The sequence below is a fragment of the Terrapene carolina genome, unplaced genomic scaffold, assembly GCF_002925995.2.
Source record: "Terrapene carolina triunguis isolate 2854851 unplaced genomic scaffold, T_m_triunguis-2.0 Scaffold22, whole genome shotgun sequence".
Taxonomy (NCBI): Eukaryota; Metazoa; Chordata; order Testudines; family Emydidae; genus Terrapene; species Terrapene triunguis.
In genome coordinates this window covers 23,291,060-23,316,967 of record NW_020664373.1, presented here as the reverse complement: position 1 = coordinate 23,316,967, position 25,908 = coordinate 23,291,060, and the positions used below count along the sequence as shown (strand labels likewise).

The 25,908-nt window shown below is 46.5% G+C and overlaps 1 protein-coding gene across 1 annotated transcript in view; it reads left to right on the top strand.

The window, feature by feature from the left end:
• The window catches only part of LOC112104196 (cilia- and flagella-associated protein 47), a 698,279-nt gene that overhangs the window by 555,122 nt on the left and 117,249 nt on the right, over nt 1-25,908 (top strand). The window contains exon 54 of the mRNA XM_029910741.1: nt 9,051-9,146. Within this exon, the coding sequence (XP_029766601.1) occupies nt 9,051-9,146 (96 nt within the window). The remainder of the gene's footprint in view (nt 1-9,050; nt 9,147-25,908) is intronic.

The window sequence follows — 25,908 nt, the reverse complement described above, 5'->3', positions numbered from 1 at the left end:
TAGAAAAATACAAATGAATCAGAAATGTCCATACAAAACTGCCATAGTATTCACCATTAGTAATAATCCTGCCTCTGGGGTTAGTTAAATACAAATATTTTAGATGCAAAGTCTGGGTTTGAGAGGGAGCGTTGTTTTGGGTTTGGGGTTTTTTGATACATATACAAATTTATGCATTAAAATGAATGGTCTCATTGGCTTTTAGTAGCATATCAAGTAATAAAACCACCTGAATGATCACTGAGACTTAAACCCTTATTATTGTAGCCCTGAGAGTGATGGCCACTAGTTCCAGTGATTCTTTAAACCTTTTATTTTCTTGAAAAATATTAATCCTAAGGGTAGAAATGACTATGCTATCTGACAACCAAAACCAAATAGATCTACCCAGGTCTGTAAATAAATCTGTTTTATTGAACAGGAATAAATTGTAGTTTACAGTAGTAGGCTTAGTCATGTAAGAGCCCACATTTTTAACACCCTGAAGCCTTTCAGGTAATATATTAGCTTTAAAGTATATTACTGGAATTCATACCCTTATTTAGTGGACATACTCTTGCATTGGCCTCACCACACTTGTTGCCAAGGAGATTAGGAGAACAATATTGGGGTAGAACTCAACTACATGGGAAACTGACAGAAAGTAGCAAGTCAGCCGGCAGAATGAATTGTTTGATTGATTGTGATCTTTACAAATTGTGTTTTAGACCATGTAACACTTCTTAAGAGAATTAAACACAGCAACAGGGGAAATAGAGGATCTAAGTTAGAGACATATGAGCCTTAAACATCAAAACTTGTGTAACTATTTTAGATAGTGTGTTAGAGGAATTTTTTTCATAAAAAGTTGGCTTTATCATGGTTTTCAAAACATGAAAAGAACTGTGAAGCAATAATTATTGTATGAGGAGTTCTGCCCTAGATGTATGAAAAAAATGTCTAAAAAGTCTGTAAATGGCAAATTACAATATGCAGGGCCGGCGCAATCCATTAGGCGACCCAGGCGGTTGCCTAGGACACTACAATTTGGGAGACGGCGACCGCAGCGGTATTTCTGCAGCGGGACCTTCCACCGCCTCTTTGGGGGGCGGCATTTCGGGACGGGACCTTCCGACACCTAGGGCGGCAGAAACGCTGGCGGCGCTCCTGACAATATGCATTGGTTGACAAACATCATAGATGATTCAGTGCTACATTTCTTCTGGTTCAATCTGTAGCTAGTTTATAGAGATCAGATTGACAAGGGATGGAAGACTGATCATTTTCATTCTCAAGTTTTACCAAACCAAGAACACTCATAAGCACCATTTCTGTACTTGTGAATTTTAAATGACAGAACCACTCTAACACTTCTATACAGATACAAAAAATAGAGAAAGTGAAACCATAAAACTTTTATATGTACCAGGAGTGAAATCCTGGCTCCACTGAAGTTAATGGGAATTTTGTGTTGAATTCAGTGGGCCCAACATTTCACCTCAATTGTCTATACAGGGCTGGCCTTATCATGAGGTGAACTGAGGCGGCCACCTCAGGTGCCAGACTGTGGGGGGGAGGAGGGGTGCCACTAGGACCCAGAGTGTAGAAAATTATGTCTGCTGCTGGTGCATATGTATTCTCTCTGCTCTAGATGCTGTGGCAGAGCTCCGACCTTGTCCCCATGGGTCCCGCGCTTCTAGGCAGTATATGCTAGCCAGGGCTGGCTCCAGGCACCAGCCCACCAAGCTTGTGCTTGGGGCGGCACCTGGAGGGGGGCAGCGCGGCGCTCCGGCCACCGGGGAGAGCGGGGCCACAGCCGGGCTCACCGCCCTCCCCCCGGCGCTCTGGCCGCCCTCCCCCCCCTGCCCTCCCCCCGGCCGCCGGGGGGAGAGCGGCGAGCCCTCTTGCCGCCCTGCCCCCTGCCCTCTGGCCGCCGGGGGAAGAGCGGAGCCCTGGCCGGGGCTCGCTGCCCTGCCCCCTGCCCTCTGGCCGCCGGGGGGAGAGCCGAGCCCCAGCCGGGGCTCGCCGCCCTCTCACCGCCCTGCCCGCTGCGCTCTGGCCGCCGGGGGGAAAGCCGAGCCCCAGCCGGGGCTCGCCGCCCTCTTGCCGCCCTGCCCCCGGCGCTCTGGCCGCCGGGGGGAGAGCGGAGCCGTGGCCGGGGCTCACCGCCCTCCCCCCGGAGGCTTTTTTGCCTGGGGCGGCAAAAAAGCCAGAGCCGGCCCTGATGCTAGCCTCAGTGGCTCACTGCGACCCTCCACGTAGTTCTTCTCTCTCTAGGGCCAGGGTTACAGTCTACTGAGCCCTTTTCATCATAAGCCAGCAAGGAGGTTGGTGAGAGAATTCCCACAGTCTCTGTTGTCCCTAGTTTAGCCTCCTGTCCTGACGGGAGCCTGACTTCCCCTCCCAGGAGGTGTTTCTCTAGTGGCAGATTGGGGGAACCCAGGTCCACCCTTTACTCTGGGTTCCAGCCTAGGGATCCTAATGGCAGCAGCTGTTGGCAGCCGACCTTCCACTGCCAGAGTTACTACATTTCCCTGGGCCACTTCCCCACAGCTCTCCCGCTTGTCTCTTCTTCACCCTTAACTTAGGGCTCCCTTACCAATGGCTTGAAGGTGTCTTCATTAACCAGCCCTTCAGCCACACTTCCTCTCCTCTGGCTCTCTCCAGTCTGACTGGAGTGAGCCCTTCTATAGTATCAAAAAGGGCCTTAATTAGAGTCAAGTATTCACATTACCTCAATGGCCTCACCTGACTCTCTGCAGATTAATTGGAGTCAGGTGTTCTCATTAGCCTGGAGCAGCCCCTGCTCTGGTCAGTCAGGGAACAGAAAACTGCTAATCCAGTGGCCAGTATATCTGCTTTCTACTACTTTGTTTCACCCAACTGGCCTGGGTCTATCACAATGCACCAAGATGATGGAGTGCTATGCTGGAGGAAGGAGGGCACAAGAGACATGACAGGCAGGCAGGAGAAAAGGTGAGAGGGAATAACAGAAAGCAGCAGGAGCTGCAGGGATAGAGAGGAGGAGGAGCCTCTTATGTAATTCTTTAGGACACTCATGAGCCTGGACTGATTCACACCAGCTTCTCAGGGAGCTTCCTGTTTCCTGCTGCTTCCATGAACCCACTTGCGGAGAATAGGCAGTCAACTGAAGTAGTAGGAGCCAGTTAGGCCCTTAAGACGCTGACATCTTCCCTCACTCAGGCCCTGCTACCAGCCTGCTTATTTGTCCCCTTCAATTGAGTGTTGAGAGCCACTATAGCTGGCACAGAACAGCAGTCATGAGTGAAAGAAGAAAACATCCCTCTGGGGCAGCATTCAGAAAAAGAAAGAAAAGCTTCCTTTGCTTTCTATCTAAGCAGGAAGGAGCTCTCCTGAGATACATAGACACAAATGTTCACGGTGAGCCTTCCGGCCTCAGTGAGGATGTGAGTGGTGAGAAGATGCCTGATCTTCCAGTCAGTCAGAGTGCAGGTGACCTGGCAGCTACTGCAGCATCCATATCTCCATCTCAAATGGATGTAACCATGGACATTCCTAAAGAAAAGTGTAGATCAGAGAAGAGTGTGGTGGAGATGCAAGAAACAGCTGCTGCTGAGTTTAGTTCCTTAAGTCTAGATGATCCAGGACTGCGGATCCACTTGAGCAGTAACTTGAGGGACTTCCTTGTACTCCATGGGCCACAGCAAGTGAAAAATTTCATGTTCCCCAAAGACAATGAAAATAGAAGTTTCCATCCAACACATTACTGGCGTGAAATCCCCAATGGTGACAAAGTGGAGAGGCCATGGCTTATGTACTCAAAAACCCAGAATGCTGCATATCGTTTTTGTTGCAAACTCTTCCAGTCTAATGTTCCAGCCACATTGGGTTCTACAGGAACAAAGGACTGGAAAAATCTGGCGAAAAATCTGGCATGCCATGAGAAGGCAGCAAATCACCAGAGAGCATTCCATAGGTGGAAAGAGTTTGAGATGAGACTAAGGTTAAAGGCCACCATAGATGATCAGCATCAAGAGAAGATTGCATCAGTCTCTCTTTACTGGCAAAATGTTCTGAAAAGTCTCATTGTCATTGTGAGAATGCTTGCTACCCAAAACCTAGCACTGCGTGGCACTTCAGATCAGCTGTATGTGCCAAACAATGGAAACTTCCTTAAAATTGTGGAGCTGATGGCTGAGTTTGATGCTGTACTCCAGGATCATCTAAGAAGAGTCACCACCCAAGAAATGAACAAACACCACTACCTTGGAAAAACAATTCAAAATGAGATCATACAGTTAAAGGCAACAAAAGTCAGACAGAAGATTGTGGCAAATCTGAAGTCAGCAAGATATTACTCTGTTATTCTGGACTGCACGCCTGATATCAGCCGTATGGAACAAATGACTTTAATGGTGCGTTTTGTAACAACAACAGAACCTAGTGAAAATATCCCTGCAATGGTGCCTGTCAGAGAGCATTTTCTAGAATTTATTGACATTGACGATACTATAGGAGCTGGTATGACAAATGTGCTTCTTAAAAAGCTTGGAAGATACGGGAATTGTGATTGCTGACACGAGAGGTCAGGGCTACGATAATGGTGCCAACATAAGAGGAAAGAACAGAGGAGTGTAGACACAGATCCGAAAGTTAAACCTCAAGCTTTTTTTTTTTTTTGTCCCATGCAGTTCTCATTCATTGAACTTGGTAGTCAGTGATGCAGCATCAGCTTCTAGTGAGGCTGCTGAATTTTTTAATGTAATTCAAAGCATCTATGTATTTTTCTCTGCATCAACTCATCAATGGCAAATTTTGAAGCAACATCTGGGAACATCTTCTCTGACACTGAAACCACTGAACTTCATGGGTAAAATATTTCCAAGTTTCAGGAAAAAATTAACTACAGTAGAACTTCAGAGTTATGAACACAAGAGTTACAAACTGACCAGTCAACCACACACCTCATTTGGAACTGGAAGTACACAGACAGGCAGCAGCAGAGGGGGCGGGGGGAAGCAAATACAGTACAGTAATGTTAAATGTAAACTACTAAAAAATAAAGGGAAAGCAGTATTTTTCTTCTGCATAGTAAAGTTTTAAAGCTGTATTAAGTTGTAAACTTTTGAAAGAACAATCATAACGTTTTGTTCAGAGTTCCGAACATTTCAGAGTTACAAACAACCTCGATTCCCGAGTTGTTTGTAACTCTGAGGTTCTACTGTAGTGTTTACAAGCAATCTACCCAAATGACTAAAGATCTGTGCTCAAATAAAAGATTCAAGTCTCAGTGCTAGTTAATAATCATCTGAGGATGGTAATTGGTTCATCTTTGGGATCTAGCATTATCTACTTGTATATTTATCTTAAGCAAAACTGATCTCCTGTACCAATATTTGAGATGGCATTTAGCTAGGGCTTGTTCACAGTGACATTAAAATACTGGCTCGTACTGTGGATTACTAAAGCTAATAGTATTTTCAAGATAGAATTGTACACACAGTAGCTCAATCATCTCATTTCCATGCAGAAATTGCCACTTGTGTTAGACATGTTTTCAGACTGCTCTCTTATTACTTACGTGCCCCCTTTATTCATTTATTTAACTGAACTAAATACTGAACTCCTAGAGGAAATCTGATGTAAAGAATTGTTTGTTTACATTAAAAATATCACTTCATTTCACCTCTTGACTCCTTTTCCTGTTTACATGGGAGTGGAGGTGACTACGATTCTTTGCCACTCTTTTCTGGTCCATGGGACAGGTCTTGGGGGTCCAGTCCTTTTCTCTTAAAACTTCTCTTGACAGAGTCTCTCCATTGTAACTGTGGTCTTGCTCACCTTTTCTTGGTGTCCTCTTTTTCCCATGCTTTCTTTGCTGGTTGTTTTTCTCCCATTCTTATCACATGTCCAGCCTACCTCAAATGTGCACATTCCAACTTATCAATCACTATTATATTTCTTACAGTAAAAATATATTGGAAATAAATATCACAGCATATTTGTACACCAGCATTGGCCTAAATTAACACAGATATAAAGAAATTCATTATTTTTTCAGATCAACTTAGAGAGTGGTTAATCAATTTAAAATAAAAGTGCTAAGATTAGTTGCGTTGTTTTTGGCATGACTGCGACCATCATGTCCACCACTAATAAGTGTGGTTATGTTAAGATACGCACATTTCTAGGACATCATGAGGTATCGCCCAGTGCTTTTAATTTCACATGGTGTAATTAGTTTACAATAACCATATCCCCTGAGGTAGTTGAACAGTTTTGTGAAAAATAACTTTAGTGTTGAATAAATATTTATGTGAAGGTTATTGTGATCATTGCAAAATCCTGATCACAGCAAGAAGGCTTCAAATGAGAGAAATTTGCTGTAATCAATTTAGTGCATTACAGACTTGGGGAAACAATTAGGAGGTTCCTTCAGTTTTACAGAGTAAGGTTACAAAACAGTTAGCTCCTTCCGCTGCAGTATGTCGATGTAATAAAAATGGCTTGCCATACCATTAACTTGACATTGTATTTAAGAAAAGCATGTAAATTTTTCCCACCCATCCTGCTTTGGGTATCCTTAAAATAGCCTCACAGTCACCCATTGTAGGTGCAGTCAGACAGTTTTTACCTGTGTGGCCCCCTATCAGGTAAAATAGGCTGAAGTTCAGTGGGATGTTTTAAAATACCCTGTTTCACCGGCGAGTTGGAGATATACTGTCTTTGTTTTATGCATGTTTTGTTTTCTCTGGTTCTGAAGTGAAATCAGTGTCCTTTAATGACTGGATAATGAAGGCACATTCCTGTTAACTTTGTTGTTTAGAGAGAGCATTTGTCTATATATCTGTAGTTAATAGTCTCACTTCTCAGTACAATAGAGGTGCTGTAAAATGTATTTGCCTGATTTAAACTCTGTGTTTCTTTCCTACAAGTTTGGAAAATCAATTCATCCACATGCAAATGCATGGACACACTCTCAAAAGCTAGGTCTCCTTCCCTCAATTAATCCTCTCTACACTCACTTAGTCTTATTTAAATTAGTGAAATTGGAAATCTTTGCCAGACACTGCAGTGACCTTCCTTCATGTCCGTTTTTCTTGGATCTCTTTCTAAATGGCTGTCAGTTTCTCTCTCCCTCCTTAATCTGAGTACTTAGAATTAGTTTTGAAAACTCAGTAATATAGTATTGTCCACAAAAACAGTATATTTACACTTAAAAAAAACAAGAAAAATTCAGTAGCTAATAAAATGTATTCCTGTCCCCCCTGCCCCAGATCTCTTTGCTTGTATCATGTTTCCCTGTCCCCCACACTTTGTCTATTTTGCGTCTCTGCAAACTTAGCTCTTTGAGGTGGGAACTGCTTCTTCCTCTGTGTTTGCACAGTGCCTAGCACATTTTGGGTCATATGGTAATATAAAAAATAAATAAAATTAATTCAGATTGTAGAGTAAGTCACATAGCTTTTGGTTTTTAATTAAGTAATAATAGTGCTCAGGCTTGGCTTCTGATTCCACAGTGACCACATCACACTCCAGAGTAACCTTCAAGGTAACTTAAGACAGTGGCTGTATAACATCGTCTTGTCCTTGTTAGGTCATTTCATCATTCTCAATGTCTGTGTCCACACACATGTCACATTCACTGAACACAGTCAATCCATTTAGCTCAGGTTCTTAGAATTAACTCCCCCACGTCTTTTCCTGCTTCTTCCTTTTAAGTATCACCTCTGTTAGCTAGGTACCGATTTGCTGATGCTATGTCTTCCTGCAGAGGCTCAGACCCCAGGCACATGATTAGACTTACAAGTCTTCAGTGCATGCCTCAGAAATAGTTTTAACAATAATAACACCTACCTCTTCTATAGCACTCTTCATCTGCAGCTCCCAAAGTACATTACAAAGGAGGTAAGCATCATTATCCACATTAGGAAACTGAGGCACAGAGCGGGGAAGTGATTTGCCTAAGGTCAGTCAGCAGGCCAGTAGCAGAGCTGGGATGAGAATGCAGGTCCCCTGAATCCCAGTCCAGTTCTCGCCATTAGGCTGCACTACCTACAATATGATTGTCGATTTATCCAAAATGCCCTCTCTCTCAGTAATTCAGCTACCTAAATCAGATCATGACTGTGCACCATGTCCATGCCTGTAAATGCACCACAGGCCTTCCTGGTCAGGTGGGTTGATTCTGTTAGTTACATACCCGTAAATTGTCCAGCTACCCTGCCTGGGTATAAATGTTTTCAGGATTAAATGTAAAATAGAAATATGTCACTGCATCTGAAAATACTAACAATGATTTAAATATGCGGGATCTTTATGGACTAGTAACTGATCAGAGCCTGTATAATTGATCCAGTTACTTCTTGTTGTCACAGCAACAGCATCTTCTCATTATCTAACCTCTGCAGCATCTCATCCTCATGTTGCAGTTTTGCTAGCTCCAACTCACTTGCTGTTGTCAGGGCTTACATGTTTTATACTATCAGCTGTTTTGTTTCTTTATCCACCTACTTGCCTTGGTCTTCAAATATTTATATCCAGAATATGGTAGCATACAATAAGGAGTGTGATATTGTGAGTCATATGAGTAGTAAATTAATGTTTGGATCGTAGGCAATTTCTTTTGTGCATTGAGTACCTTTCTAACTGAGAAGATTTTCACTTTTAAACTTTGATTTAAAAAAATAGTAATATGTATCTTCTTGTAAATGCAACGTTGTTGTAGCCATATTGGTCACAGAATATTAGAGAGACAAGATGGGTGAGGTAATATCTTCAATTGGACCAACTTCTGTAGTTGGTCCAATAAAAAATATTACCTCGTCTCTCTTATTGTAAAGATATTTAACAGGATTTCCTTGTTTAAATCTACAATTACATTCAGCATATTAAGGAAAGTGATTAAAACACTGGGAGACCCTTCAAAAATGTCACCTCCTGTTTCAAAGTACACTTTGAAGCACATTAATTTGTGAAGCTCTTTCATTAGAGAACTCATTTGATCACATTTCAAATTCCAGTGATTTTCACTCCTTGAATGTGACATTGAAGTGTAAGAATTTTTTTCTCCCTTTTTTCCCCATTAGATCAGGAACAGTCCATATGTCCTCTCAGTGCATCTGTCCTGCATCGCTCCAGCAGTAAGGAGTTTGCTTTCTATCTTCCACTGAAGCAGACGCAAGGTATGTGGCTTCCTGTTTATATGCTATGTGGTTCTACAAGGTGTCATCTTTTATAGACCTTGAAATATATAGGAAGTTACATTGTGTATATAAACATATTTTTAAAAGTTTGAGAAGTTTGCACTATGATATAGTGAGTTTGACTTCACTGGGACAAGGAATTCATCCTAAATCAGTGAGCCAGTGACCAACACCTTATACTTCATAGGAAAGAATTACACCCATTCCCGAAACTGGGGCTTGCCAATTGTGCAGTGCTGTATGTGGTAGAAATAGACATTCCTTCCTTACCCTGTAATAATCGTATTACACCATGAAGCATGACATTTGATTATCCTATTTTAGGAAGGAAGGCTACAAATGATGTTGTTGATATGTAAAAGAAACAAGAGGTTACTGCATTTTTTTCTAGAATGTGGCTAACTAGCCAAAAAAATGAGTGTAAGACCCCTTGCAAAATAGTGTCATTGTTTACCTGAAGCAAGTGCTTTTAATGGCGGAGGATAAATTCATTTAAGGTAAACCAAGCTATCCTATATTGAGCCAAATGGACAAGGTTCATTTTACGTCTGTGAAGATTAGTAATAGCATTATACAAAGATATGTGACCTAGTAGGTGGAAAAAGCATCTAGCTGGTAGATCTCCAATTAAAATGTAAACTGAAGGGATTTAAAAAAAAATGAAAAACAAAAGAAACAAAAACTGACCCCAAACAACCTGTTTAGATTCCCAAATTAGTAACATAATATGTGTGTGGAATAAATACAGATCTGTATATCTGAAAAGCAGTTCCTTCTTCATGTACATGAAAAGTTATTAGTTTAATGTATTTCTCTTGCAACAACACATGGTTTCCCTAATACAGCGTAAGGGAGAAGAAGAAGAAATTTCAATGAAAAAGGCTCTTTTTAGACAGGGCCGGCCTTAGGGGTGGGCCACCCAGGTGACTGCCCAAGCGTGCCATGGTCAAGTGGGCACCATGTGGCAGCGCAGAGGTGCACACTGCTGGTGTAGTCAGAAGCTTTTCCTGGCTGGCAGAAGAGCGCCACATTGGGGGGCACCCAGATTTCTCCCTGCTTCCTCCTGTCAGAGGAAAAAGGGGAGGGGGAGCGGTGATGCACAGATACTGCTGCCCCCCCACCAGAGCTGCTGCTCTCCTGTCCTCCCCTTTATGCAGCCCAGGTGGGGAAAGTCACCTGGATGCAGGCAGCCCTGACATCACTCCTTCCCCCTCCCCCCGCCCGCCCCCACAGCCCTCTAGGGGTGCGCAGAGGAGCAGAATTCGAGGGAGGGAGGGAGCAGCAATGACAGCTGCTCTACATCAAGGTCAGTTTAACCCAAATGGACGCAGGAGGGGGAGTGCAGGGTTTGGGACGAAGGAGGCACAGTGTAGGGGTTGGGGCAAAGGGGAGGTGGGGAGCTCACGGGGCAAATGGGGGGCACCCATGGGGGCCAGGGGTAATGGGGGGCGGCACCATGCCCATGGGGGCCTGGGTGCCAAAATACAAGTTTGCCCAGGGTCCTATTTTCCCTTAAGACTGGCCTTGTTTTTGATAAATTATCAGTTTAAAGGGATCAGTTAAGGAGAAAGCAGGAGAAAAGAATTTCCCGAAGTAAAATAATTTAACAAGTGAAAGTTCCCCTTATTTTAGTTCATGTAACAGTAAAGAAAGCAAGAAATAGCTTTTACAATCATTCAGTTGTATTTAAGCATGTATCTTCCTTCATCCCTTCTTTTTCCCCAAGGCACTTTGTCCATTGAAAGCTATCGTTTTCTATATTTTCCTACAGTGTTTGATATTTTCAACTATTTCAGAGAAATCTGGAAGCCAGAAAAGACGGTTACTCACCGTTGTAACTGTTGTTCTTCGAGATGTGTTGCTCATATCCATTCCAGTTAGGTGTGTGCGCGCCGCGTGCACGATCGTCGGAAGATTTTTACCCTAGCAACACCCGGTGGGTCGGCTGTGGAGCCCCCTGGAGTGGCGCCGTTATGGCGCTGGATATATACCCCAGCCGACCCAGCGCCCCCTCAGTTCCTTCTTGCCGGCTACTCCGACAGTGGGGAAGGGGGGCGGGTTTGGAATGGATATGAGCAACACATCTCGAAGAACAACAGTTACAACGGTGAGTAACTGTCTTTTCTTCTTCGAGTGCTTGCTCATATCCATTCCAGTTAGGTGACTCCCAAGCCCCACCTAGGTGGCGGGGTCGGAGTGAGACATTGCTGTGTGCAGAACCGCTGACCCGAAAGCAGCATCGTCTCTGGACTGTTGCACCAGCGCATAGTGAGTAGCAAATGTGTGGACCGATGACCACACTGCAGCTTTACAAATGTCCTGGATTGGTACTTGAGCCAGAAAGGCAGTCGAGGAGGCCTGGGCCCTCGTGGAATGAGCAGTGAGGCGTGGCGTCGGTACACCGGCCAGGTCGTAGCAAGCACGAATGCAGGACGTAATCCAAGAGGACAGGCACTGTGAAGAGACCGGTGAGCCTTTCATCCGGTCGGCCACCGCAACGAAGAGTTGCGTCGTTTTCCTAAATGGCTTTGTACGGTCAATGTAGAAAGCCAGGGCCCTGCGAACGTCCAAAGAATGTAAACGTTGGTCTTGATGAGTAGCGTGCGGTTTCGGATGGAAGACCGGAAGAAATATATCTTGGTTTACGTGGAAAGGTGACACCACCTTTGGAAGAAAGGCAGGGTGGGGGCGAAGCTGCACCTTGTCCTTGTGGAACACCGTGTAAGGGGGCTCGGATGTCAGCGCCCTGAGTTCCGAGACGCGTCGTGCTGAGGTGATGGCTACGAGGAAGGCTGTCTTCCAGGATAAGTAGAGGAGTGAGCAGGTCGCCAATGGTTCAAACGGAGGCCCTGTGAGCCTGGAGAGGACGAGGTTGAGGTTCCACGTCGGAACCGGCTGTCGTTGCTGTGGGTACAGCCGGTCTAGGCCCTTGAGGAATCTAACGACCATCGGGTTAGAGAAGACCGAGGACGTGAGTTCTCCTGGGTGGAAAGCGGAAATGGCGGCGAGGTGAACCCTAATTGAGGATGTCGCCAAGCCTTGGTGTCTTAGGGACAGAAGGTACTCCAGTATCAAGGGGATAGGAGCCTGCGCGGGAGACGTAGCTCGTTGCTCACACCAACAGGAGAACCTCTTCCACTTGGCTAAATAAGTGGTCCGCGTAGAGGGCTTTCTACTTCCCAGCAGGACCTGTTGGACGGCCTGGGAGCATTGCCGCTCTGACCGACTCAACCATGAAGCATCCACGCCGTGAGGTGGAGTGACTGCAGGTCGGGGTGACACAGCCGGCCGTGGTCCTGAGAGATGAGATTCGGAGTCAAGGGGAGCGTGATGGGCCTCTGTACTGACAGCTCCAGCAGTGTGGTGTACCAGTGCTGTCTCGGCCAAGCGGGAGCGACTAGAATTACCCGTGCATGGTCCCTGCGGATCTTGAGCAGCACCCTGTGGACCAGCGGGAATGGAGGAAAGGCGTAGAACAGATGGTCTTTCCATGCCATGAGGAAGGCGTCCGACCGAGAGCCCGGGGCTCGCCCGTGTAGGGAGCAGAATGCCTGGCACTTCCTGTTGGTCCGAGACGCGAATAGGTCGATCTGGGGAAACCCCCACCTTTGGAAGACGGAATAAATGATGTCCGGGCGAATCGACCACTCGTGCGTCTGGAAGGACCTGCTGAGACGGTCCGCCAGCGTATTCTGGACTCCAGGCAGGAATGACGCTGTGAGATGAATCGAGTGGGCGATGCAGAATTCCCACAGGCGAATGGCCTCTTGGCATAGGGGAGATGAGCGAGCTCCGCCTTGCTTGTTGATGTAAAACATGGCCGTGGTGTTGTCGGTGAGAATCAGCACGCAATGGCCTTGTAGGAAGTTGAGGAAAGCCTGGCAAGCCAGGCGCACCGCCATCAGCTCTCGGACGTTGATGTGCAGGGCTAGTTGGGACGCGGACCACAGGCCTTGGGTATGGTGCTCCCCCAGGTGAGCGCCCCAGCCTAGAGATGAAGCGTCCGTAACTAGGTGGAGGGAGGGCTGTGGGGCGTGAAAGGGTACTCCTGCACAGACCGCTGTGCGATCCGTCCACCAGGCGAGAGAGGCCAAGACCGAGGCCGGAACCGTGACCACCATGTTCAGGTCGTCTCGATGAGGACGGTAGACCGATGACACCCAAGCCTGCAGTGGGCGAAGTCGCAGTCTGGCGTGCCTGGTTACGTATGTACACGAGGCCATGTGGCCCAGAAGGACAAGGCATGTTCTTATGGTGGTAATTGGAAAGGCCCTGAGACCTTGAATGACGCCTGAGATGGTATGGAATCGGCTGCCTGGCAGTATGGCTCGGGCACGTCTGGAGTCCAGGATTGCTCCAATGAACTCTATCCTCTGAGTTGGTACTAGAGTGGACTTCTCTCTGTTGAGTAGAATGCCCAGCTCGTGGAAAGTGTTTGTCACTATGCGGACATGAGCCTGCACTTGGTCTCTGGTGCGGCCGCGTACCAACCAGTCGTCCAAGTACGGGAACAGCTGTATCCCTTGTCGACGAAGGAAGGCCGCGACGACTGCCAGGCACTTTGTGAACACCCTGGGAGCCGAGGACAAGCCGAAGGGAAGGACTGCGAATTGGTAGTGTACCCTGTTTACCACGAATCGCAGGAAACGTCTGTGGGGCGGATAAATTGCTATGTGAAAATAAGCGTCCTTCATGTCGAGGGCGGCGAACCAGTCTCCAGGATCCAGTGAAGGGATAATGGTCCCCAATGACACCATGCGGAACTTCAACTTTACTATGAATTTGTTGAGTCCGCGTAAGTCTAAGATGGGCCGTAGACCCCCTTTTGACTTGGGTATCAGGAAGTAGCGGGAGTAAAACCCCCTGCCCCTTAGCTCCGATGGAACCTCCTCTATGGCCCCCATAGCGAGGAGCCCAAGAACCTCCTGTGTAAGGAGTTGCTCGTGAGAAGGGTCCCTGAAGAGGGACGGGGAGGGGGAGTGGGGGGGGGGGGCGAGGAAACCTGGAGGGCGTATCCCCCTTTCACCGAGCGAAGGACCCAACGGTCCGAGGTTATACGGGACCAAGCACGGTGGAAACGGGAGAGGCGATCCCGGAAGGGGGGAACCGAATCCTGGAAATTGGTTGAGGTGCCGTCCTCGACCGCACCTTCAAAAGGCTTGTCTAGGCCCAGAAGGTGGCCTAGGCTGGCCCTGGTTCTGACCGGGTTGAGGGCCGGTCGACCTCCGCCTACCACCTCGACCCCGCCTCCTAGCAAAGTCCTGTCTTGGACGAGGCGGGGGAGGGTAGAACCGCTGAGGCTGGGGCCTGAAGGGTCTGCGCTGAGGCCCTGGGACATGCATCCCCAGGGAGCGCATCATCGTCCGGGAGTCTTTTAGATTTTGGAGCCTCGAGTCCGTTTTCTCTGAAAAGAGGCCCTGGCCCTCGAACGGTAGGTCCTGCAGGGTCTGCTGCAGTTCAGGTGGCAAGCCTGACACCTGGAGCCAGGAGATTCGGCGCATTGCTATCCCCGACGCCAGGGTCCTAGCGGCCGAGTCCGCTATATCAAGGGACGCCTGTAGGGAGGTGCATGCCACCCGCTTGCCCTCCTCTACCAAGGCCCCGAACTCTTCCCTCGAGTCCTGGGGAACCAGCTCTCTAAATTTCCCCATCGAGGACCACATATTGAAGCCATAGCGGCTCAGGAGCGCCTGCTGGTTCGCTGCCCGCAGTTGCAGTCCGCCAGCCGAATAGACCTTGCGTCCGAACAAATCGAAGCGCTTAGCGTCCTTCGATTTGGGCGCAGCAGCCTGCTGGCCATGTCGCTCCCGTGCATTGACTGATGACACCACCAGTGAGCACGGTTGGGGGTGAGTGTACAAATACTCATGTTCCCTGGAAGGCACGAAGTACTTTCTCTCAACCCCTCTGGCCGTGGGCGGAATAGAGGCCGGGGTCTGCCAGATAGTGGTGGCGTTGGCCTGGATGGTGCGGATCAGCGGTAATGCCACCCTGGATGGAGCATCCGCTGAAATGATCTGCACGATTGGGTCATGGACCTCCGCAATCTCCTCCACCTGGAGGTCCATATTGCGAGCCATGCGACGCAGCAGGTCCTGATGGGCCCGAAGGTCTATGGGAGGCGGCCCAATGGCGGATGTGCCCGCTACGGCCTCATCAGGTGAGGACGAGGAGGATGCCCCCGGTGGCAAGGGGTCCAATGGTTGGTCCTGCTCCAGGTGTTCCTGGAGTTGGGCATCGCCTGCCCCCTGGTCCAGGGCCTCTGCAGGTGCGGGCACTGGAGCCTCCACGTCCCTTGGGGGAGGGCGGGAGATGGTGGACTCTGGGGCCCTAGGCTCCGAACGGCCAGAGCGGGAGGCCGATAGGGGAGCTCCTTGTGCCTGGTGGTAGGCCCAAGGAGTCCAGAAGGACCAATGCGCAGGTCCTTGCATAGGGTCGTCGGTCTCCTGCAGGTGGCCGGCCTCCACTGCCTCAGATGACCGCGACGCCGACCTCGACGGCCACGGCGGTGCCGAACCCGATGCCGTCGGCACCGGATGGTACGGTGCCGATCGGTGCCGACCGTAAGGCGATCTGTCCCTGTGCGGTTCCGGCAAGCGGTGCCGGGACCTGGACCGGTGCCGATAGTCCCTCCGGTGCCAGGATCCCGATCTGGAACGGGACGACGATCTGGAGGAGGCGTGGTACCGGGAGCGGCCTCTCGAGCCCGAGTGGCGCTCATACCGGTGCCGGGAGCTGCGCCTCGACCCCGATCGGTGCCGGTCGTCGCGACGGTGCCGGGATGTTGAACGGCGCCGCGAGGAAGATCTGGGCCGCGAGTACGACCGGTGCCGAGGTGACAGTCGGCGCCGGGACTCAGAGCGGCGTCGGGACCTGCTTCGGGATCTGGAGCGGTGCCGAGAGACTTGTGCTGGCGACGGTGGGCGCACCAGGGCAGGTTTCCCTCTGGACTGCAGCACACGTGGAGCCACCGGTGCCGGGAGTTGCGACGGCGCCGGCTCAGTGAGGGCGATCAGGTCTCTCGCGGTAGCGAAGGTCTCCGGGGTGGAAGGGAGACAAGGTTCCACCACCAGCCTTGGTGGTGAAACAGTCCGCACCGGACTCAACGGCCTCGGTGCCGGAGTCGACGGTGTGGCCGCCTGTCTTTGGCGGTCCAGCTGCGGACGCGGCTCTACCCCCGGCACCGGGGGAGCCGGTATCTTCGCGGCAGCAACGTCGCGCGCCTTGCCGGCCTTCTTATGGCCCGGAGAGATGGATCGGTGCCGAGGTTCTTTAGGCGGGCGCGGTGCCGACGTCGGTCGGTGCCGAACAGTCTTTTCTGCCGCACCGGTCGGGTCCGCCGGGGCGCTGCGCACCGAAGCGCTCGGTGCCGGGACAGGGCGCGCCGAGGGAGGATCCGGACTCAGAGCCGCCTCCATCAGGAGCTGACGGAGTCTAAAGTCCCACTCCTTTCTTGTCCTCGGCTTGAAGGCCTTGCAGATAGGGCACTTATCTGCTGGATGAGTCTCTCCAAGGCACTTCAAGCAGGAACTATGCGGGTCGCTGGTTGGCATATGCTTCCCGCAGGACGCGCACGGCTTAAAGCCAGGAGCCTTGGGCATGGGCCCGGCTGTGCGCCGGGGGGAAAAAGGGGAAAAACACCCCCTAAACCCCCGATAACAATATACAACTATATATATACACAATACACTAACTAACTAACTAACTTGAAAACTATCTATATAACTAACTATAACAAGAACAATGAGAAGCTAGGGAGTGTGGAGATCAGCTAAGCCGCGCTCCACAGTTCCAACGACCGTCAGGGGCGGTAAGAAGGAACTGAGGGGGCGCTGGGTCGGCTGGGGTATATATCCAGCGCCATAACGGCGCCACTCCAGGGGGCTCCACAGCCGACCCACCGGGTGTTGCTAGGGTAAAAATCTTCCGACGATCGTGCACGCGGCGCGCACACACCTAACTGGAATGGATATGAGCAAGCACTCGAAGAAGAACTTAAGACTTGCCAGGAAATAACTGAAATATTTACTTTTAAGTCTTTATGTGCAATGTTTTAATTTATACTTATGCCGTCTAACTGATATAGGATCTGAAAGTAATTTATTACCTTTACTTTTATAAATTTTACAAACATTTATATACGAGTTGTACATTAATAGCAACTTGTTTCCTGAAGTTTATACAGCAATACAGAGCAATCTTGTGGTTAGTTCAGGATGAATTCATAATTTAGGGGATTTCAGTAATAATTGCAGGTCTTTCATAACGTGATACTGTCATCTTTTGCTCCAATGTTAATATAAAAACAATCATCTATCCCTCATCCCAGAAATGATGGAAAGATTTCTGTATTTATTCAAGCCATTTAAATGCTTTTTTCAAAACAGGGTCTTTGTGTAGGTCACGTTGTAAAATATGCTTTTCAATTTCAAATTGTACAAGGCATTTTATTAGATTATGAATCTTAAACCTTTGCTCTGGGTGGTGTTTCATACAGTTGTATATGTGTGTGCGTCTATCTCTATCAGTATATAACCATACACATTCACATAAATACTCTATATCAGGGGTGGGCAAACTTTTTGGCCCAAGGTCCACATCTGGGTGGGGAAATTGTATGCAGGGCCATGAATGTAGGACTGGGGCAAGAGGTTAGGGGGTAGGAGAGGTGCGGGATGCAGGAGGAGGCTCAGGACAGGGGGTGCAGGGTTGCGGCAGGGGGCTCAGGGCAGGGGGTTGAGATGCAGGAGGGGTGCAGCAGGGGGCGCAAGGCAAGGAGTTAGGGGTCTCAGGGCAGGGAGGAGGGGTTCGGGGTGTGGGCTCTGGCCCGGCGCCGCTTACCTCGAGCAGCTCCGGGGTGGCAGCAGCGCACAGTGGGGCTAAGGCAGGCTCCCTGCCTGCCCTGACCCTGCGCCGCTCCCGGAAGTGGTGAGCATGTCCAGCAGTGGCTCCTGGGACTGGGGTGGGGCAGGCAGCTCCGCCGCGCGCTGCCCTCGCCTGTGAGTACCACCCCCGAAGCTCCTATTGGCCGCGGTTCCCCGTTCCCAGCCATTGGGCACTGTTGGGGGGTGATGCCTGCAGGCGAGGGCAGCGCACGGAGCACTCTGACTCCCACCCCCCTCCAGGGGCCGCAGGGACGTGGTGCCAGCGGTTTCCAGGAGCAGTGTGCGGCCAGGGCAGGCAGAGAGCCTGCCTTAGCCCCCGCTGCACCACAGGGCTGGCAATCCTGTGAGCCGCATTGAAAGCCTTGATGGGCCGGATCCAGCCTGCAGGCCATAGTTTGCCCTCCCCTGCTCTATATGGAATTAAACCAAACAAATTAGCCTTTGGAGAAATACAAACTAAAGTCTGTATCAACTTCCCCTGGAAATAGCCATAGGGGGTCCTATGGAAAAAGGAAATGTGAGATTAACCACTCAGTTTCCTCCAAATTTTGTCACAGATTGGGGTATTTCTTAACATGTATTTTTCTTCCCCTTCTATTGGGAAGGAGGTTGCAAGTTGATGTTCTCTTATTTTATTTATTTTCCTCTGCTTGGAGGTCTCTGTCATATACTTCTGTACCAGGTATGGACTGGCTACAGAGCTTGTTTATACACACCATATGTGTTCATCCTAAAATCCTTTAATGCTCTCCCAGGTGTGGCTAAAGTTATCTTTAAATAAGGTCTTTTCCATACAGTGCCACCTAGTGGCTGAATAGTATAATACAGTTTAGCATTCCATTAATCTCTGGTTCAATGCAGTGTTGTTGTAGCCACGTTGGTCCCTGGATATTAGAGAGACAAGATGGGTGAGGTAATATCTTTTATATAAGTTGGTCCAATAAAAGATGTTATATCACCCACCTTGTGTCTCCATGTTTCAGTAACATTTCTGGAGATGTGGCAGCAAGGGAGTAGATCACAGAGAAGATGGCGAGGACTCACTCAGAGTCTGATCATTTCCTATGCAAAGATTTTATGCAGACATACAGAAAAGCTGTGACTGATGTCATGGGATGTTTTTTGTTCTTTACTACAGACACCATGTGGAACTGTCCAGTTCAATCTTATCCATAAAGTATGTAGTAAACTTGACCAAGCAATCAGTTTAAGGAAATACTAAAGTAGAAAACCAATCCTAGTCAATCATACTGCCCACTATCCAGTCTGTTGTTTCATAAATGTATTGACGATGCACAGCTGTACATCTTTTTGCTCTGAGAATCCCGCTAGCTTGGTGTCTGCCAATAGGTAGGTGGTAAACAGAATATTGGTGACTGGATGCATGTTGTGCTGCTTGCCTCATTCACAACTAAGGGAGATGGAAGCCTTGCTTCTGGGTAGTAGTCATTTTTTTTATGAGGAGGCTCTATCTTCCTTCCCCTTTGCACTTAGGGACAGATGATGTGTGGGCATGCAGTATGTAGAGGAAAGAGGTCAAAAGTTTTATTGTCTCATATTCACTTGGCTCACTTAATAATATAGACTCCGATGCAGTGGCTAATGAAATCAATTCAATGGAAAACTTCCAATTGACTTCAGTGGGCTTTAAAGCAGAGCCCACACCATGCTCCTTTCTTCTCTGGATCTTGATTTTCTTCTTTTCTTTGACTTGTAGCTTGCTCTTTTCCTCCTCCTTCTCTTTGACTCTAGGTTTAACCTTTTTGTTTTTCGTTTTGTTTTTTACAGATATATCTTAAAATCTCCAGAATTCAATCAGTTAGGACAGATTTTGAAAATTGCCCCCTCTTCCCCTTTCTGTGCCTTTAACTTTGTACACACAGATTATATAATATAGACATCTATATATCTGTTTGCAAATCAGAGACATAATTTACACATACAAAACTGCAAGCACAAACAAGAAGCATTGGTTGAGGCGCCTTTAAAAGTCAGGCCCTTCAATTCTGAGAACAGAACTTTACACTGACTTTATTAGGAAAATATGCTGTTTTACCTGAGAGCATTCTTCTGTTACCACAAAAAGAAAGAGAGAAACAGGATTCAAGATACAAATAGAGGAGGGAAGACATCAGAAGTCACCCTTCTCACAGTCCCATGCAAATCCATATAAAACTTCTCATGTGAATTTATCATGGGAAATAGATATAATTGCCTCACAGATTGAAGTTAGGCCATGCAGTAGGTTTCATCACTGTCTCATGATTTCTTACTAACCACCCCAGGTACAGTACTTCAGAGCAATTAAACTATACAAATACTCCTCGGAGGAGGCTATTATTTCACATAACTTAGTCTCCTTTCTCTAGTTTCTAACACAGAGAAACCAAATATTCAGCTATTTCAGTATGTTTTGGCTCTTGATAAGTAATTAGATTTCCTGATTTCAATAGGGCTGGAAACTGAAAAGACCATTAATCGTAAATTAGAATAACCTGCTGATGATGATCCATTTAATAACTGCTGTGGTTGGACAGACTAACTCGGAGCATGTCCTTGCATAGGTAGAAATACCCTGTTCCTTATTTAGTGATATTTTAATCACCAAAACTCAGTTGAAATAGGGCGGTTTTGGCCTATAATGAATCAGAGCTCTATATCTAGACCAAAATTTGCCATGGCAAATTATCTGCACACTCATTCTTTGGATATAGCGAAAAAATCCAGAAAATATCCCCAATATCAAAAAATCAAATTTTTATACAATATTTTTAGATGGAAGGACAATTGGAACAGAATTTACATGCAGTCTCCAAAGCTATATCTACATTGTTGCATTTCTTTCCATTTTCATGGAGCCTCATTTTATGTATTTTAAATACTCCAGGCCTAAAAGTTTTATGTCTGGAGCCCTCATTGAGTTTTGAGTAGAACAGTTTGCAGGGAGCCATATTGGACACTTCCATCTACTTTAATATTTTACTATAGCTGTTTAAAATAACATTCTCCATGATTTAGGGGGAAATACAAAGACAAACTTTATTTACGGAGTCCAAAGGTAAAATTTTCAAAAGCACGCCAATAACTTTGCAACCAAAATCCCATTTTCAAATATGACTTGTGTATCTAGGCTGCTAAGTCTTATTGAAAGTCAATTTTCCCTTTTCAAAATTGTACTTAAGCACCAAAGTCACTTAGCTATATTTGAAAATTACCCCAGCACTACAAAAATAGAAAAGAAGGTGAAACTTCTTTGCAAGACTTTGGAGATGGAGGGCCACAATAAGATCCAGCCCTTGTTTTAAGTGTGGCTATATGTTAGATTTTTATTTAATTTCTGGTTTATTTTCTGGTTTTAGTTGAGCAGTAGCTGTTAATTGAATCTTATATGTGATTATATCACTAATTGGGAGGGGAGAGAGACACACACACCATATTTTAAGGCATAGGCACCGGAGGCAGTATTGAAATTGAGATTTCAACTTTAACGTTGCACTAAATGACTACTGAGGGCTTGATTTCTCAACTATTGTTTTGAATTAATGTTGATTTTTTTTTTTTGCATTGAGTTGTTCTGAAGCTTTTTTTTAAATAAAACATTTTATTGATTTTTTTATAGGCAAAGAAAGTGTAACCTATTACAATGAGATTAAGAATGCTGTAGCAAATACAAGCACAAAAGTTAAGCAAAGGTCAAATCTCTATACGGTAGGCGTACAGTAACTAATTTAAAGATTCTTGCCCAAAACAAACATTTTTGTACAATAGAGTGGCTCAAATATTGAATTAAACTAGAAAAACTTTAAGGTTTGTCTTAAATGGGCCCCCAGAAGGTCTCCTAATCGTATCACTTTGAGCCCTAAATGGCATACAAGAATATAGCGTACTCTGACCTCCACTCATGCTGCCACTTTGTGTTCCAGAATTTAAGCTTTGATTATTTTTTTTTAGTAAAGGGTGAGATCTTCTCCCCTGATCCAGACCTTTTACACTAGGTAAAGGGGCCTGAGTGGTATAAAGCAGCCCTAAAAGCCCTTATCCCAGCTAGGAGAGGACTCCCCTAGCGCAGGCATTGCAGGGGACAGCCATAAGACTGTCCTCTGAGGACCTCTTCACCAGCCTTGACATGAGGGAGCAGAGCCGGAGCATGCAGTGCTGAGGAGGTTCCGTGCAGTGCTATGGCCTCAGTGCAGCCCACAAGGCTCCTGTAAATTAGACAGGCCGCCAAGGCTAACGATATGCTGGGGGCCTCTACTGACCTTGGAGCAGCCCAGGATAGGAAGGGCACAAATGTAGCTTAAAGCCATTTGTCACAGGGTCTGGGGTGAAAGCCAGACCAGAGAGGGGTTATGTCACCTCTTACCCTGTAACCCTGGGGGCTTTACAATGCTTTGCTACTGGAGCTCTCTGCCTAGGATGCTCATAGTCAGTATTACAGCATGCAGGTCACACTCTGAGTGTCTGTGTGCTAGACAGCCCTGGATCAGCACCTCTAGCCCAGCAGCCTTTTCTACAGCCCCACTCTGGCTTCCACCAGCCTCGGTAACAACCAGCAAGGTGATCCCAACACATTCCAAGTCCCAGATTTTTCCAAAACCATGTGTTCTGCCATATCTAGCCCTCTTCTGGATAGTTCAGAGAAATATTAAGATCTGTTTGTTCCTGTAAAGAGACAAAAGTACATTAGAGCTTATTAATTTAACTGGGTAGATCTACCCTTCCCTGCAAACAAGGCTCTGATTTGGTTTATAGTAAAAATAAAAAAAAATATTAAGAGGCCATATCTGAAGTGATGCCAAGTAAAAGAAATAAAAAGTTAGAAATGGTTACAAGCAAATAAAATGAAAACACACATGTAAAAGGTCTAAAATAAATCTAGCAAGGTATAGGCTTTGTTCAAGATGGTTTCTTTAACCAGTCATTTTTCTTCCCAGCATGTCTGATTTTCCCTTGGTCAGGACCTTCCACCGAAGTACAAAATGCTGGGCTTCTCTTATCTGCCTGGGTGAAAAATCATTGTGTAAGTGGGTTTCTCACCTATATTCATTTTCCAGAGATTTCAGCTCCTCCCTTGGTAGAAGGACCCATCTTTCTCAGCTTGTAAAAGCTCTGTTCCCTTGTGTCCATCTAGTGATGGATGCCACAGATGGCTTCTGTCTCTGCTTATATCTTCGGAAGTTCAACTACTTTGTTTCAAGAGGCAGGATGACCTCCACCTGTTTTTCTCTTCTTGTGGCCTTCCCTTCCCCCTGTATATAAATGGGGCTTCCATCCTTTTGATTCCATAATGCTTAACTTACATATGAAACAGGTAAATAAATACCTGCCTTCTCTCCTGTCTAGGAGGAATCCGGTTTCTCCCTGTTTGGCCAGACTTTAAAGCATGGTATCATGAAGTATCCATATTTCCTCATATGGTGTTAATACATAAATGTTAATCATCAGTGTGGCATTAGCTTTCTGAAAAGACTTCACTCTATACACTTTTGTAATACAGTAATATTGACATATAGTCAATTGATTCAGTTGCTTATCACTTGAGGTTCAGCCTTTCTTGTCTTTATAGATGAGTAAACTTTTGCAACATATTCTGTGGAAAGTAAAAGCTTCGATAAATAAAAGCTTTTTTCACCTGCTGGGACACATGCCACGCTGTCTCCTCCCCCACTTGTTGGCTTGATAATGTTTCTTTACCTAATATGTAAAAATAGACCTTCATTGTCTGTGCCTGAAGACGGGGCTCAAATATACAATCCTTTGAGGCAGACTGTGTTTATGCATTATTTGCCAAACACATTTTAAGAATATAATTCTAGCACATATTCATAATATTTTGTACACACCCTGCGCATATATCATACAAGAACATTAATGATCAGAGTGTTAGTTTTCCAATATCTTATATATCTTTTATATACAGATTTTAACCATAGCGAGTACGCTGAATTGGTCAGGCCAGATGAAACTCATTACCTGATATGAATGAACCCCTTGCCCTCTGGCATTGGGATGCACTTAGGGTCACACTGCCCTCCCCCCTTACAAAGCTGCAGGAAGGTTAGCTGCTAGCTGACCTGGAGGCAGGAGGTCAGAACCCTATTTCCTGGGCAGGTCATCTGCTTCCATATTTTCTTTCCTCTCTCCCCTTTATATAGAAGAAACCTGTTTTGTCACCTTTGTCTGTCTACAGTCTCCAGGACATAATATCAGAGAGTAGCTATAATTTTCATCTACCGAGGTGTTACAAACATTTTACAGTGACATTAATGACCAGTATGGTGTTAGATTTAAAATGATATATTATATCACCTTTTAAATAAATATCATGACACCAATGTGTGAGGTGTAATGAATATGTCACGCCTGACAAGAGTTTCTGACAAAGTAGTGAACCACAAATGGGCTTCTGTGTCCCTCCCTTCCCACACCACTACAGTCGTCCTTCCCTCTGTGGCGCAATACAGAAGCTCACCCAACATCTATATCCCTTAAAGGTGTGAAAAAAGCTTCAAAATATGAACTGAGTGTAACTGATGCAGTGATGTTTACCTAAGACCTCTCAGTGCTAAGAAATAGCACTGAGGTTTGAAATGCCTCTGCTCATCTCAGTAAGGTGTTAACTCAGATGTCTAGTGATAATGATTTAAATATCCACATTGTTAACTATTTTAATGCTGATCAAATTCTATAAGAAAAGAGAACAGGAATGATATTTTGAAGATCTACACAATCTATGTGAGTGAGTGCCATTTAATTTTTGCCCCACAAGTGGGCAATTCTTCAGAGTGTACAACCATTTTTTCTTCCAGTCAAAAAGGAGCCAAGCCAAAAGAAGCCCAGCAGGGTATTTGAGCCCTATTGAAGGCTATTTCAATGCCACACTGTTCTGTCTGTGATGTCTCAAGTATTTATGCTATGGGACAAGGTTTTACAACTGTCTGAGGGTATGTCTACACTGTAATTAAAACCCCAATTCAGGATCGTGGGGTTCAGTCTAAGGGGCTATTTAATTGTGGTGTAGACATTCAGACTCAAGCTGAAGCCTAGGCTCTAGGACCCTGCGAGGTGGGAAGGTCCCAGAGCTTGGGCTGCAGCCTGAGCCCAAAGTCTACACTGCAGTTCAATAGCCCCTGAGCCCAAGCTCCATGAACCCAAGTCAGCTGTCATGGTCCAGCTGCGGATATCTACTTTCAGTGTAGACATACCCTGAGAGACTTCCTTAACAGATAAGAGACTGACTGAGAGCGGTGGCTTCAAAAGGCCAGTTAGTGGTGAAGATAGCTCTGCAATTCTCATTGGTTGCCTCTCACACTGCAGCCAGGTCTATGCCCACTGTTGTGATTATGAGACGAACATCATGTTGCAGTCATCAGGTATCCCAAAAGAGGTTCAGGAAACTATTGAAGACCTGCCTTTTGAAGGCCATGACATATGAAATTCCAGAACTCATAAAGTGCCTCAGTCTCTGAAGACCTGTCAGTGATGCTTCTGGGTCTCTATACACCGTCACAAAAGAGGAACCCAAACCGATACAAATAATTTTCCAGACAGGGGCCTCCATCTTCCTTATATCAGTACCAACGAAGAGCTCTTGAGTTTTCTAGGAAAAGGCCTTGTTTCCAGAAGAAGAGTCTCTTTTTCTTCTACAGTAATACTGTTCTGCAGTCATTAATTAGGTAGGAACTCAATCACCCACCTCCTTGAGGAGTAGCTGCTAGTCACTCACCTACAGTAGGACCTGTGTGGACAAATGCTTGAAGAAGAAAGAGAGGTTACTTACCTAAGGGCACGTCTTCACTACCCGCCGGATCGGGTAGCAATCGATCTATTGGGGATCGACTTATCGCGTCTAGTGA